Source organism: Pocillopora verrucosa, chromosome 8 (assembly GCF_036669915.1).
Source record: "Pocillopora verrucosa isolate sample1 chromosome 8, ASM3666991v2, whole genome shotgun sequence".
In the NCBI taxonomy this organism is placed as follows: Eukaryota; Metazoa; Cnidaria; class Anthozoa; order Scleractinia; family Pocilloporidae; genus Pocillopora; species Pocillopora verrucosa.
In genome coordinates this window covers 19,319,780-19,335,942 of record NC_089319.1, presented here as the reverse complement: position 1 = coordinate 19,335,942, position 16,163 = coordinate 19,319,780, and the positions used below count along the sequence as shown (strand labels likewise).

Genomic DNA, 16,163 nt, shown 5'->3' with positions numbered 1-16,163 from the left:
CCGCGATGCAAAGGAGAAATAGTTATTCTAGGAGTATATATGCTCCAACAACAGCATCTCGAATCGCTGATGCAAAAAACAAGCGTGAAACTCGGCTGCTTGTGCAAACCAGCAGAGGATTGTCGTGCGAAAAAGACTGGACACTGAAAAACTTTTTCAGAGAGAAGGCCAAAACTAATGCCTTTTTGAAAAAGATCCACCGAAGTAGCCCTGGAATGCTGCATTTTCAGCGTAGGGAAAACGGAAGGCTTGCTCTAGACTGGAGGAATGGTTTCGTAGCTGGAAATGACACAAAAATTCCAGTGAAAACTCATGGTGGAAGACAACTTAGTCGGGTCCTTAATCACAGAGAAGAAGCGCAAGAACCAATACAAGAGTCTTTAGTACGAGATTTCCCAAGCAGGGCGTCCAAAAATTTAGAAGATAGCTCTGAGTTGAATGGACAGAATTTCGAAGATGGATTTGAAAAAGAAAATTTAAGTTCCGACGTACAACCATTTCAAGCAACCACTTTAAGACACTCTGAAGACGAAAGTGCTAAAGATGTGGAGAAAACGAATGTTTCTGTTAAAAATCCTTTTAAAGTTCGCTCAAGAACATCAGGGATATGCTTTTGTCATTCTCAGGAACTAAATTTACCCCCCATAAACCTGCCTGAAATTGGAAGAAGATTTTCAGAAACTGGATTTGGTATGAAGTTTCCATGCAACTTTGAAAAAAGCTCTAACCGAAAGCTCAGCATGCCTCTTATTGCAAGGCATGGTAGGCTGTTGTGATAAATGAGGCGTGAAAGACTATTGACGTCAATTCTCATCATCCCGCTGCGAGGAATGACGTAAAACATTAATGCCATCGTGGTGAGAACTACTGAGTCTGTGAGTCCAAAAAGTTGTTCAAAGTGTCGATCAATCCTTTCGCCCTTTTTTAACCAATCACTGAATTTTCTTATAAGTTTTGGTAGTTCATATATCATCTGGTCGTAATTTTGAACGGCCTAGGAAAAAGAGTGCATTTAAGGACAAAAAAGCATTGATGAACGCACTGTACTTTGTTTTGTTAAAGAAAATTCTGGATGAATTGCTATTTTAAGATTTGCAGTTTTTAGTCAGTTATAAACACTATTTTAAATAGAAACTACTCAATCAAACTGTGGGACAGTAGTTATTAGACCATATCGTATTTCGTGATACTTATCTAATTTGTGGGTGATAAAAAAGTTTTAAAAAGTTGATTTAGCACGGTGTGATTACTCTACATGCGTTTTTAACAAATTAGATTTTTGCTAACCACAACTGGGTGTAATTCCGGCTTAACAAATTAAACTCAGCTACCTTAAGTTAAATTGCAAATTTCAAGTTCAGACATGTTGTGACCCTTGACCTTTTCCCTTATTAATGACGTCAATTCCAGCTGTTAATTTTATTGTAAAATGATTAAGAATCGATTGAACCATGAGAGCAGTTTACATCATATATCGGATAGGCCCGCTATGAAATGCCACGACGTGATGAAGCAACTCCGAAATGTTTGAATTCGGAAACTCCAGAAGAGGTATTTAGAATAAATTGAAACAGCAGGCTTTTCAGAAGTATTCAAAGAGCTGGCGAGGCGCCAATACGATTACACCAGTAATTAAAGACCACTGACAGCCAAAGAATGACAAATGAAGCTGCAGGAAGATTCTCGAAGATCACAGATGCTAATACCATTTGGTTACTAAACGCTGAAAAAAATTAAAGTGCATGTTAAATTTTAACTTAAACTTTGTCAAACGCGAAAGCATCACTGACGAAAATGAAACAATGATCTATTTTATTCATAATTGAGAGATGACAGGCTAAAACATTCTTCAATTTAGATTTGTGCTCGCTGGGAATCTTCGAGTTTAAACTCAAGACAAATTCACAACTCTAACAATGATACAAGAACAGCCATGTGGTCACATGAAATATTTAACTGTTCTAGTCTTTTAATAATGAAAAAATTGCCGCAGAAACAGATTTCGAGGAGAATTTCCAAGTAGGAGCCATCAGTTGATTTAAAAAACTCTCACCATCCGTTTAGCTAATAAAATGCAAAGACACGATCAATCTCAACCCGGTCACTCGCGTTTTCCCGCGCTTGATGCAATTTCTGTTTATTTGTATTATGTTCTCGTCGCCTGTTTTTGTCGCTACTGCCACCTACAGGTGTTGGCGAAGCCAATTACGCCGTTGAGATGAGTGAGCCGTAAGTGATAGTGACTTTAGAATTCCGTTCTTGACCCAATTGAAGTTTCCCGGTGCTACTTATTGTTTGTTTCGGAGTACTGCAAAAGACGATAAACACCCCACAATAATTTCAGGGTGGCGCGCAAAAAAACCAAAGCTTTTCCTTGCAGAAATATCATAAAAGGTGTGATTGGCGCATAATGAAAACTTAAACGAAATTTTTTTTCTTCGAAGAGACGACACGGAATGCCTTGTTGTATAAAACAAAAGTCTCACAAAAATTTAATTGCAACGAAATAAGAAAATAATTTATAAATAACAAGCAAAATTAAAAGGATAGTTTAATTATTATTGGAGACTAGAGTATAGAGGAACAGTGAGTGGCCACATACAGTTTTAAACTGCCTATTCGTTATATTGATTTATGTAAGACTGGCTCTCGAGATTTGAAACTCAGTTGAAAAAGGTCGAAAAACGCTCTGATGGTTGTAATGAAATATTTGATGCCAAAATTGTCATTGAAAACATTACTGCCAATTTATGCAGTGGCCTTAACTTGCGCTTTCAAAGTGGAAACGGAGCGATAGTCTCAAGCTTTTGTTTATGACTCGAGTGTATTGGCCATGAGACAGTTTAATAGCTGGCCATATTTGTGCCTCTCTCAAAAGTCTTTCCACAACTGCTTCGACCATCGAGAAAGAATATAATATTGCGCTTTTTTTGCTTCAGAGGTCCGTAAATGACTTATTCTCTTCCCCAGTCCCTAGAGACCACGAAGTTAAGCCAGAAAACTTAAAACCAGCCTAGAAAAGATATACGACGACCGCTGTCTGAGTCTCTCCACAGGAAGCCCAAATACTTATTTTCCGTACAAAACATGTCCAAGTATGCCTGACAGAATTTTCTAGTACCAGAGTCAAATCAAAAACTATGCTTTTCTGTCGGCATTGGAGTAAGGCACCTTCTCTTCACCACAATTTTGTCTGTGGATGTTTTTTCTCTCGCCGTTAAGGGTCGATGAGAGTTCGTGACATTATCAAGTTTGGTAAGTCTCTGTGATATCTGACTAACTACAAGCGGAGAGCTAAGATTTCGATGCGGGCTCTCCCTAAGGATACAAGGAGATCTCACTGGAAATAAAGGTTCTGAAAATTTCCTTTGCATTTTTGCCATGTTGTTTGCAGAAGGCAAATGAGAGTGACAATGTGAGAGGCATATACCAGAGACTCGCGAACGAACCCGGAAAGGAGCTTTAGAAGTAACTTTCTCTTTTCCGTGACTTTCAGAGCCTTTCGTATCAAAAAGAGCGTCTAAATTAAATCCTTCCTCTCCAAAGACATTTCCGGCGTTTTCTACTTTCGATTTTTCTCTTTGGGTGTCTTTAGACTGTCCACTTTGTCCCGGTAATTCTCGTGTTAAAAATTCTTGAATTCTTTTCTTCGTTTCGTCTGTCTTATTGACATCCAGGCTTACTCGTCGTACTCTTGGAGCTTTCACCTCACCTTTCTCTTCGCTCCTCGACTGAAAACTGTTCGTTTCCGCGTTACTTTGGATTTTAAAGCCATCGCTCTTCGCGTTCAACAAACCATACCTTCGTTCGTAAAGTTGTTGCAGATACGCGATAGCCTTGGCTCTCTCTCTGAAAATATTTTTAAGCGTTATGTCCGTTTCAGTGGCAAACCCTTGGCTGGCTTTTGCCAGTAGCAGACTTTCCCGCATGTTTCTTACTTCAGCTACACGGGAAGCTGTTGTAGGTCTAAGAAAAGGCCTGGAATAGCTATTTCTTCTTTCCATTCTGGATCTACAGTAAAATAATTCTTCTCAGTTAAAATAGAGAAGATTCGAATCGGGTCGCGTCCGGATAACCGGTCTATAAGATTCAATCTGACCGAACGATAACTGGTAATACTTAGTAAAAGTCAGGGCGGCTCTCTAAGATAATAAAACGCGTTCACACGTCACCCATGTTTCTTGATAAAAAGTCTCAAAGCAGTAAAATAAGCCAAAATTACGACTAATCATATTTCATGCTGAGTGAGGCTATAGATTTTAAAACAAATACCCGCACTTAGTGGATATATTTGTACTAATAAACAAAGAAACATTTTCCTTCTTTGTTACTGAGGTCCTGACCTACTGATATGTTTTATGTTTTAGTCGCCTAGCTGTAGCTTTGCCATTGTAGTTATTACATTGGGAGGTTCAATTTTTTTACCGAAGGCATTCAAGCAGACGTTCAAAGCAGGGGAAATTAGGAAGAATCTGGAGCAAGACGTGGCAATTCCAAGCAACAGATGTAGATAAAACACATCTGAATGAATTAAACAATAAAGGCGCTGTATTTTAAAAGTACCACCATATACTTATGAACACGGTCATATGTACAAAAAAATGCATAAGCCTTAATCCCCAAAAGCGAGACTAGTTGGAAATTATTACAAAATGTAAAAAACATTAAGAGATCAAAATTCTGTCGTCTCTGATAACCAGAGAAGAAAGAAAGAGCCGTATTTGACGCTTTGAATTGATGCAGGCTGGTTTGATAGAATAAAATGAGTTATGTAAAGCAGTTCCAATCTCCAAGCTCCCCAGGTGTTTAATGAATACAATGCCAAAGGAGCGTTAAATCTAAGTTGCCAGTAACTTCTATGATACAGTTATCGAAACAATTCGTTCTATAGAATCGGGAATATGTATTTTAGACATAGTCATAGAGTTTTCTCGAAATTTATGTCTTGCTTCGAAAACTTTTAAACAGATGTTCTTTCCCATAGTTTTGCAGACTTGCACAACCAATTTTTTTTTTTTTTCTCACGGGTCTATTCATAGCTTTTAATTTAAATCAATAATTAAATGGTATTTCAAGTTCCGACACCTATTGTTAAGGTTGTGGTAAGCAAAATTTCTACTGACCACAAACAACGAGAAAAATTTTGTTAAAAAATTTCCACATTTGAATAACAAGAAGCAATACTGTCAGGAAACAGTAAACATCCCTGCTCCTAATTAAAATGCATCCAGCAAATTAACTTCGCAATTTATGACGCAATTTTTCATGCTTCGCTAAATTTCTTTTTAGGTCTTTAGTTTGAATACCAGACACAAATTAAAGTAAACTGTTTCACCATTGTTTATAAGTGTTTATGTGGAGGGAGAGCTGTCCGTTCATGTAAGTTCAACTCTATTACGCCTTCAGCTGAGAGATCAACCAGTAAAGAACGGTTTGGCTTTTCCTTGCAAATCTGCGCACGAGTAGCTCGTCCCCAAGTTTTTTAGTGGAAGAAAAGAGGAGAGACCCTGGGACCGATCGTAGGCTCTCTAGAAGTGGTTCCTTTTTTTAATTTCTCTACAGGAGCTCTTTGATTATTTCTCCAGAAAAAAGGGGAAGAACAGACGCAAACAGACACTTCAATATACATATATTTTATATCATAAATTTCATGACATTTTATTATTTTATGTTGTCCGTTACATATGTCATTTATATAACAGACTTCCTAAGTTTTTCCAGATCCGGAAAACGGGTGTGGTAATTAAAAAATGAAATTATTTCAGTAAATCTGATTTGTATGCGCTAAGATACTACCCATTGTACACAGCAAAATTTTTTTAAGATCCGGAAAAATATCTTTTTTGTATCTGCTCATAATCTTTTTCGGCCACTTTAAATAAGGAGTAATATTCTGTGCTAGACTCATAAATTACTATCAATTAATTTTACATACAAACCCCTGGTGGGCACGATTTATGAAACTCTCTTGTGCCATATGCATAAGTGTAAGCGCGAGCAAGTTTTCATGCAGGATCTTGCGCCTAAATTCAACAACTAATTCCCGTTGTCAAGGAACGGAAAATGTGATAAAAGATCCAATTTTTCCAAGAGAATTCAGGTGAAAAGTTCGAGAATATATTGATTACCGGTAGATTTCTAAAAGCGATAGGCACAAGCTGTATAAATATTCAAGAAAGATCTACGACAAGTAGCGTATCCGAAGTAAGAATTTATTTACACTTCATCAGCGGAAGTGGAGCCGATTGTTTGCTTTTTCGCTCAAGTCTCGACAAAAAATCTTGAATTGATTGCTCTTGCCTCTTTGATTTCTCGAGGACTGTACACAAAAACAGCCTTGAGTCTCTGACAGCCAATCGGGGCGCGCTTCTCCTATGTTCAAGACAATCTTTTACAATGAGCTTCTCTATAGATCTTTGTCAAAAACGCCAGTACATTTGCAAATAACATTTATCTTTTACTGCACACCTCGGCAACAAACGTAATAAATTAAAATGAGAGATAATGACCCGGTTATCGGGCAGGATCTTTCAGGTTCTGTCTAAATGCATTCTAAATATCGCAAATCTACATTCGTTACAATAATTAAAAAAATGAATTAAAGATTTCCATGCCACAGAGATGATCTCTAGCTGTCATGGATCGGACCGCGCATCTGACGTTTGACCGTTTCGTTTAATGTAACAATGGAAACATCGTAGTCATTTACTTTATTAAAATCCCAAATGCGTTATATCTTTCCGAAAGACGACCCTGATCAGACACTTCGTCCAGTGATAATGCCAAGGCTTTATCAATCTGACACTGTGAAGGATAATGACCCATTCTATTCTTTGACTTACAACCAATTCTGATTTGAAGTGGAAATGTCACATAACGAAGTTTACATACGTCTTCGAGGACAGTGTCACTTAGAATGAGAGACGTACGCGGGTGAGTCACAATACACAACTTTCCTCAAGGCCGAAAACACCTCTTTAAAACTAAGCTGGCTTTCAAACACGGCGTTTTTTTTCTCCACGTTTTGGTGACTTTCAGATCGAACCGACCAAAAATGTGCTTTGAGGACGAACCTGAAAACTAGAAGAAGCAATATTTGCAGTTTCAATAGCGGAAAGCGAGCGTTTACTTTGGTTTGAAACGTTTAAAACTCAACCAAGAATTTATAAACATCAAGCAAATTCGATGTCGTCTGCCTCCTTCATCGTGAAAGCTCTGCTCACTCGATCTATTTTTGCCGGCCATATTATCGTGTCTGTTTGGTGGGTCGTGCAACTGACACGCAATACAAAATTATGGAATCTGGCATTTTTCGAAGGATTGCTATTTCTGGAAACGCTGTTCTCTGTGTTCTACCGAGGGGGACAAGAATTCAAATGGTAAGAAGAACATTGATTTGTCTTTATCATTATCATTATTTGGTCGCTAGTGGTCGCTAATAACGGACTCGGGACTTTAACTAAAGCTCTGGTTTATAACTGAAACGTTACCTTGGGAAAAAGTTGTTTTGGTCAGGAAAAACTTAAACAAGTCGATGTATTTGGCGCACGAGAGACTAGTAATAATTTAGAACGAACTTGAATTTGAACACTGCTCGGCATAGGAAGAAAAATTGTTGGAGAATTTAGGCCAGCGAACCTCTTCAGTCCCTTAACTTCATAACATGGTGAATCCTCAGGCGCCATATGTTTTGTTTATTTCAAATTACGTTCTTCTTGGTTTGTTTTGACAAAATGATATAAGATTCTGCAGCATATGTTCACAAATCTAACGTAAGATGGCAAGAGAAACGAAAACAATTAGAAATACCACGTTATTTCATATGGCAAACTTCCCAGCTATACACCTTTCTCACAATTTTCCATTCGACAGAAGGAACAATTTTGAATGCTTAGGAAAACTTCATGATTACTAGCATAATTTATGCAATATTCACAGATATATTTATTTTCAATTTGATTTCTTGAAACAGTTTTATCCAAATTCAAGACAGATGTGGCATTTCCAGCCAACAGTCTTCGAAATCTTTTGTCTTTAAATTAGCTATGTACGTTGCGTTAATTGCCGGCTGAAGAATTCTGTACCATAAAAGTTAAATTACGCTATTGTCTTTCAAATTCTAGCGCACTGATAATTAACAACCTTCAGAACAAAGTAGGCGTGAAATCGTTGTTATGAAATATTACAAATAAGGGTTCTTGCGCCAAAGCGATAACAATTTACGATACAAAAAACTGCTCAATTTTGAAAAAACGAAGAGAGTCATTTCAAGTCTGGATATTTTGCAATGACAACCTTATCATTATTATGCTATAGCGGACAGATTTTTCACAATTTCAGTTTCATTTGGAATCTTACCTTTATCCTAACTAGGATATAGAACGTTTTCGTCCACAAATCCGGCCATTGCAGGTGTTTTAAATCGAAGTGCAGTGTACAGGAAATCCCAGAATATCATTTAATTTTCAGTAAGCTTTCACTCAGGCTTAAGTGAGTCTTTTGTGTGTTGTTTGAGGGCAACTAAATTAAAAAGGTCCTATACTGGAAAGCACTCGATAACGTGTTAAAAAGAAAGTTTCTCAGCTAAAAAATGGCTCTTTTTCAACTCCTTGACAGCTGATATTTGCGCTTAATTGTGATCCAGCTTCGAAAAGAAAAAAACCCCTATTTAAGAACTTTCCATTGACAACGATTCACTCGTTTTTCAAAAAGGAAAAACGGAGAATTAAGAAATATCCCATTTTATTTTATTAGCAGCCGACAAACTGTTGCAAGCTGAGGCGTAATTAAAGAAACTCGTTGAAAATGGTTGTCTTCACCTTCCTTAATTAACATGACATAGCTCGTTCTCAAAAAATCTCTTAAAATGAAGGTATGATTTTTTGTTTACCTGGAAAGAAATTATGTAAGGAACGCATGATCCAGCAAATATCAAAACGGGGCTGAAATCAACTCTTTTTCAGTATTTTAATTAAGGCAATATTCTGGATACTTTCATCATTTTTTTTTAAATATTCAAAACTGTTTGTAACAATCACATATTTAGGTTTAGCATGAAAAATATGAAGGTTCCAAAAATTTTGCAAGTTAATTAAGATCAGGTTTTAAATATTTCTCATTAAAATCACTTGTAAAAAGTGCAATTTGTTTTACTACTTAGACGCTTAACTCCAATTTGAAACTTCGAAAAAAGCTGCATGAACATTAACACGTATGTATGATGCTGGCCTTGACAAGAAGAAAATGAAAAAATCGTCTCCGCCTCTTCATCTTCCCCGCATTTTATAACGGATTATTGATGTTTACTATACCGAAATAATGAGAAAATCTGCAGACAAAAGAAATTACTCTTGAGAAGCCGAGAATCTCTGATTCATCTTGCCTATCTATCTAGGGTCTACCCGACTGCAATAAAACCTTTCAGTATCAATTATGAGAGAAAACAAACAATGAAAATATACAAGAAATGACTTCCTAAATTTGACTATCAACACTTTCACAGGTTCCCAGCGGGAGGTTGCTTTCGGAATCTTTTCCATTTCCAGCTTTGAAATCACTTATCTAAATTTCCGCGCGCATCAACATTTTTTTTCACCTTTCATTTCTTTCAGAGTAAATATTACTGTAAGCAAGAGCAAGTGTGGAAAATGGCGATTGGCAGCGTGTGACTTGGCCTTAATTCAATTCATCGATTTTAAGCAGATTCGGGGATTTTATAAATCCCGCTTATCGGCAAATTGTAGTGTAGAATTCCGAAATTTCTCGGTTTAATTTATAGAGGACTGATTTCAATATATCGGGGATCCGCGGTAAATGCACTTTGGATAAACCAAGAAAAAGTTCACATGACTTGCTTTTACTAAGAAAAACTACACAGTTTCACGTATTTTTTCCTGATCATCCACAAGATGTTGCCTCGGGTTAAACATAAAGTCTTACTTCCTTTGATAATCGAAATCAATCTAAACTTTACTCGATAACTTAATTATTTTTACTTGAAAAGAAAAATATTTATTTTTGTAGCGACTGATTTCCTATCCATGATTCACTCGAACAGTGGATTCGGCGACAATGTTAAGTAGTATGCTAGACATGTTTTAGTGTTTTCCTCCCAATTTGTATTATCATACAAGTGAATTTCCACTTGAAAAAAGATCAGATTACAACAACTAAAATTTGACTCGATTTTCTCATGCTGGATATAAGAGATAATGAAAGAATTGAGAGAGATAATTATCGATTGACTTCTGGTATTAATTTGCATTTGTCATTTCTCGTTGTTCTCATTTTTACTAATTTGATAAACGCAAAATGAGTTCGAGGTCGAAGAATCTTATACCCATGTTGGCTAAATGAGATAATCCCTCTTCTGGGCTTTTCATTATTTGAAATCGTACCGTACCATTTACTAAATGTCGCTTATATTGTGTATCATCTCTTAGGTTTTCTCCTTCAATTTTTTGTCACCTGATTGGAATCATCCCCTGTGCATGGATCTTGGAATTTCATCTTCTGGAGGCGAGAAAAAATGGCAATTTGACCAGTGACAAGGTAGAAGATTCTATGATATCACTCCCGGTTGTAGAACGAATGAGAATAATAATGATAATAATAATAACAATAATAATAATAATAATAATAATGATAATAATCATTATTATCATAACCTTTGTTCAGTGAGGGTAGCACAAAATATCACTACACGTGGCCCTCGTAAAAAAAAGCAAAACAAAAAAAAACAAAAAAACAAAAAACAAAAAAAAAAAAGAAACCAAAAAAATTAGAAACTAACAAAATTGCCATGTAAATAATAATAGAATTGCAGTGGATACAAAGCTAATGTAGCACAGTAAGATCGTTTTCCTAGTTTTGTCGATGAATGACCTCAGGGAGGAGCAGTCCTTTATTTCATCAGGAAGAGACTGAAAAACATAAGGAAATCCTGGGGGGACCAGCCATTTTTTCTCGCCTAAGGAGGAGGGGGGGGGTGTGGAATTCCGGGGAGGATCACTTGGTTTTTGAGAAGGAACCGAGAGGGGATCACTCGTCGCCGATAGAGTATAAAGGGAGGAGTATACAAAATGTACTGCCAATTGACTGCCCATGAGTAGGAGGGGGGGAGGGGGGGTCAGAAATATTACAGAACCTTATGGAGGGATCTTGTAAATTTTTTGGTGATAAAACCGAAACCCTCCAACCCACTCCTCCCCCCAGTTGATAAATGATGACCGGCTCGTAAAGAGGCGGTTTGGTTCAAGTGACCCACTAGAACAAAGACAGAAACTGACCACACCACACCCAACTGCTAATCAACAAATGATTATTTCTGTTCTTTTGCAGCTTGATTCGAACGTGCTGATAGTTTCAGCAGAGAGGTGGACAGATCTTATAGAACAGACAACCATGTTGATGATGATTCTAGGCCGCTGGCTGCTCCCTACAGCACGAGGCATGACAAAGGACTCCCTCTCACAGCTCCTCCTTGTCAACCTAGCCATGTGCGCAGATATCATCGAGTTCTTCGACATTCTTAAACTGAGCTTCGTGAAATCTTCTCAGACGCTCATAGTGACAATTCTTTGCCTATGGACTTGGAGTTTGATGCAGTTTCCATTCAACACCATGTTAAAACTTGACATCGAAGATGAAGGGTCGGACGAGAAAAAGACAGCAAAAAATATCGGTAAAACTTTGCGGGGGAAAAGAGCAATTGCGCCGTATGAAGAGGAGATGGATATGCCAAACAGAGCTTCAATGACGTCAATAGACTTTAGGCAAGCCATTGCTGCCAAGAGAATGTCACGTGACATTCTACTGATGTCACATAACTATTCACGTGGATTACCAGCTGGTTATCTGCCAGATTTTCGGCGAAATTCATATCAGCCTCATGTAAGGGGCAATGATTATCCCGGGCCTAACACGAACCACGCCCAAGAAGGCATTTTAAATGGGCAATCGAGAGGACCCGGGCGCTTTTCCTTAGATGTGGGACAAATGAGACCGAAAGGCCCGACGGGAAATATGACGACATCAATTACGTCACCGAATCTCAGGCTTGACTTGAAAGGGCTCCAGGAGGACACGATTCGCTCCAAGGAAAAATCTGCACGAGCCAGTTCAGATGCACTGGAGACAAATGTCGATATAGAGGCTGATTCCTCAGAGGAGGAAGAAACAAAAAAGTCACGCATTACAATAGAACTGTTAGGGATTCTTATGTCTCTATTCATGCAAGACGGACCATTCCTTACCTTTCGTTTATTCATAATCGCCCAATATGACGCATACGAGTACATGGTGATTTTCTTGACCGCAAAAAATGCGCTAGTCCTGGCGTTACAAGTATACCGGCTTTGTGTTCTTCATTGCGCGTGTTATGACCATAAGGAGAACGATTTCTCGCCCGAGAACGAGATCGATGCTAATTCTCGGCTCAAAAACGTCCAGGTAGCCATAACACACGGGGGTAATGAAGAATCCGAGGACGAGTCTATTCATGCAATGGGCTGGAATTTCTCGAGGAAATGGCGGAGGAGCTTTAAAAATCCATTTTCTTCCTCGCACTTATCCGATTCGCAAGCACATTTAGCGCCATAATACGCTAAACATGCTTAGCCATTACGGTGGAAAGAAGGGGCGGGGAAGAGACACTGTGCTCTCTGATGAGACAATTCACCCCTCCCCACCCCCCTGACGAGCTCCGGCCTTCTTGATTTCACTCCGAAAATTTGGTTTGTGTTCTAAGTTACTGAGTACTCCCTAATTTACTTGGTAAATAAAGATAAGAGCCACATATTTATACTATCATGATTGAGACTTACAGATCATGAATTCGAAATTTTTCTCTCTCTTGTTCACTGAGTTGATCAAGCTGATAAATCAAGTGACTTTTATCAACATTTTAAAATTTTATTAAGGTATTCACTGGCACTTTTACACAACTAAAGACGGCGGGCTTTTGTGACAGAAGTTTTACATGAAAATATCGAGATAGCTAATTACTTTACGAAATGGTTTCTGCATCGAATATTTGAGACTTTATTAAGAGATTACTGTAATTAAGAGCTTTAACGTAAGTTTGCTGACCGTAGTTCACTTGAAAATACAAATGGGCCATAACGCTCTGGGGAATGAAAATACGAAAAACCAAGTTTTGTGGAATTGCTTCATATTTTGGAGTTAGCCAAAGATAAGATTATACCGTGAAATTAAAAGCTTTATGATAACAGAATTCTGTCTAAATATTTTAAGAACAAGTGATAATCGATGAGGACAATATTGAAATTAAGCCAGTTTCCATTACCGGATTAAGATTTTTTCAGAAGCAAATTTAACGCGTTATTATTAACTAATTGGTGTCTTATAGAAGCATCACATCAAGCGCTGATAAACGAATTGAAAAATAAAATCTTCATTTTTCACAACTACTTCTACCATATCTTTATAGAAAACAAAATCTGCAGTCTAAAACTTGTACTAAAACCGCGACCTACAAACAAAGGTTTGAAAATTTTTCACATTTGTACAATTTTGTACAGTCATGCAGTCAAACAATTAAGAAGAACGTATGCAAGTCATGCAGTTTTACTTAACTTGGGCAGAGGGTAAATGATATGGTTGCCGTCATTACGGAAGATTCAAAATACTACTTTCTTTACGCCAAAAATAACACCTTTGTTATCTTACTTACTAGCTTTTGGTGTTTCTAGCCGTACCGTACATTTTCGACGCTAAGACTTTTCGCTTTCCAACGTGGCTTTTTATATTCTAGTGAAAAATTGACTTGTAGTTCCTGAGTTTCTGGAGCAAAACTTTTAAAAATACCTTTCATGAACTGGACGTTATATTCTTCTCTTTACAGACGGACAAAGTTTTTTCTTTTGTGTTTTTCTTGCTTGCTGCGAAATTTTCTTTTTCTCTCAACCTTATCATGCATGCAACAACATTCTCCTCCTCGCTTATGAAAAGGATTCGTAATATTTCAAGTCCTCTATCAGGAGGTTTTACATAAAAAAAAACAGTTGTAGGAGGTTTAGCACTGCCTATAAGTCCTTTAACCATCGTCTATTTAGCCAGCTGCGAGCTTGTTCTTGTGCACTTGTCTGGGTTTAGCTTTACGGTCCCTTCTCGGGCACAACCGCCTGTTACATCTTAGGTAGCCGCGTATGAAAAAAAAGTTATTAAAACCGCTTCCTCCACCCTCTCAATACCCTGAGGTTGACAAAATACTTTATAAACGGCACTTTCTTATCTCTTTTTCTAAGAGGCGGTTAAGGTTTATTGCTTATCACTTTCAGCGAAATCTCATTGCTCACTTAGTCTTGTTATGCAATACTCTTCCTTCTGGTGTTTCTAAGATATCGACAGTATTTCAAGTCTTCTAAGCCATCTGAACCGGATCTTGTCCCTCTCTCGTATTCAAAATCCTTTTCAAAATTTCTAGTAGATAGTTTCGTTGGTCGTATCTGGTAAATCGGGGGTAAGCGAACCGTCGGCGGGAGTCGGATGGGTTCGTCGTCGCCCTCGTTGTTTTCGAAAACCGACCCTCGCCTCCTTGCAGGCTCTTCCTCCAAAGGGTTTAGAAAAGGCTTTGATTTATCTTCCAAACGAGATTTTCCTGCCAAACCTTCGTTCAGCTTCCGAAGATCTAACAGTGATAAACTTGCTCGTCTTCGAAAAACTCGCTTTTGCTCAGAACTAACAGTGCTAGTTTGAGCTGACGATTCGCTTGCAATGGATGAACGCCGTTGGCGTGTTCTTACCAGATTTTCTTGTTTCATGGCTTCCCCTTGACCCATAGTGAAACTCGTTGCTCGGATTCTTGGTGTTGTTATTACCTTGGATGCTTCCTCGTAAAATTGGTACGTTCCACTGCTTCCCCTGAGTTTCTCTTGATATTTCAGCATTTCGTTTTTGTCCTTTTCCATTTTACTCTCGGAAAAGAGTCGAATCTTCTCCAGTGACTTTTTCACTCTTTCCCAGTTACTGTTCAGCTGGTTGTTTTGTACTGAAACTCTTCGGCCCAGATTTTTCGCTCGCAAAAGTGGCTCCTGTTGCAGCTGACTTCCTATCGGCGATAGATTCATGTCGGCGTGACAAAGTAACCAAGAAAGTACGAATTCAAGAGTTTAATATTCCAGTCCTTTAATTTTTACCACACACGAGCCTTTTACTCGCGACGCCGGTTTGTAAACTGAAAGACCCGCTCAATAACAGACGTATTTACATTGGAATGGCCTTCTTCTGGTTTATTTCCCATAGAAAGTCATTATGAAAGCGATATTTTCATGCAAATTCACCCTAACAATTGCTTTATTTCAAGTAATAAGGTATTTAAGTCCAATGTGTTAATGAAATAAAGGAAGGTGGGATGGAATCGAATGCTATTCATATCAAGAGAAAAACCCTGGTTGATAAACAAAGGCAGGTGCATACTTTAAGAGCTATTTTTGTCTTTTACACATGGTACAATAACTAAAGTGTTAAGCTCTTTTTCCTGTTGTCACTTTAGCCAGAACTTAGTATGCTTAGCACAACGTTTGCAGAAAAATTCATAACAGACATCACTCTGCTCCGAAACCCTGTTGTAAGGTAATACTGATCGAATGTGCGCCGGCGTTTTTCGCCTAATTACACATTTTCAGTTAAGTTTTTGTTCCCGTCACCAAGTCTCTTGATTTAATTCACAAAAGGTTGTTGAGAATTACTGTAATTTGAATTTCATTGGCTTCTTGCTGATTAGAACTAAACTTACAAAAGTTTAATGCCACTTGTTTCCCTAACAGGTCTAAATAACCGTTATACCTTTTACCATTATAATTGTTGATATCACCCGAACCAGATGTGTTTGTTAACCTGGTGCATTCATACATGTCGTGGGTCCAAAATCACAATTAATACTATCATTGTTGCAATTACAGAACCGCTCAATAAAGTTGACAGTCTCGACTCTAAACTCGAGGATCGAGGCTTGGGTGTAGAGTCGATACTTTCTACTTACTATTTAGCGGTTCTCTTTAAAACTTCCTTTATTATTTCGATCTGATGTTAAATTATTCTTTTTTTCCCTTCTCAAGCCCAGTTTTAAAGTGGTATTTGTTATTGCTATAGGGATCGTGGTGATGGTTGTGGTTAAGCTGTCACGTGACGAGCATGAATCA

The 16,163-nt window shown here is 37.9% G+C and overlaps 2 protein-coding genes across 2 annotated transcripts; one reads left to right on the top strand and one right to left on the bottom strand.

Annotated features, from left to right (window-relative positions):
* The first annotated feature begins 6,978 nt into the window (after positions 1-6,978).
* LOC131778205 (uncharacterized) lies at positions 6,979-13,399 on the top strand. Its single transcript, XM_059094590.2, has 3 exons — positions 6,979-7,379; positions 10,443-10,551; positions 11,341-13,399. Exons 1-3 carry the CDS (start codon positions 7,186-7,188, stop codon positions 12,598-12,600), a joined length of 1,563 nt encoding a protein of 520 aa, XP_058950573.2. The 5' UTR covers positions 6,979-7,185; the 3' UTR covers positions 12,601-13,399.
* Positions 13,400-14,327: 928 nt separating this feature from the next.
* On the bottom strand, positions 14,328-15,089 carry LOC131778096 (uncharacterized). The gene has a single exon (XM_059094481.2). It carries the CDS (start codon positions 15,087-15,089, stop codon positions 14,328-14,330), a length of 762 nt encoding a protein of 253 aa, XP_058950464.2.
* Between the last annotated feature and the right edge of the window lie 1,074 nt (positions 15,090-16,163).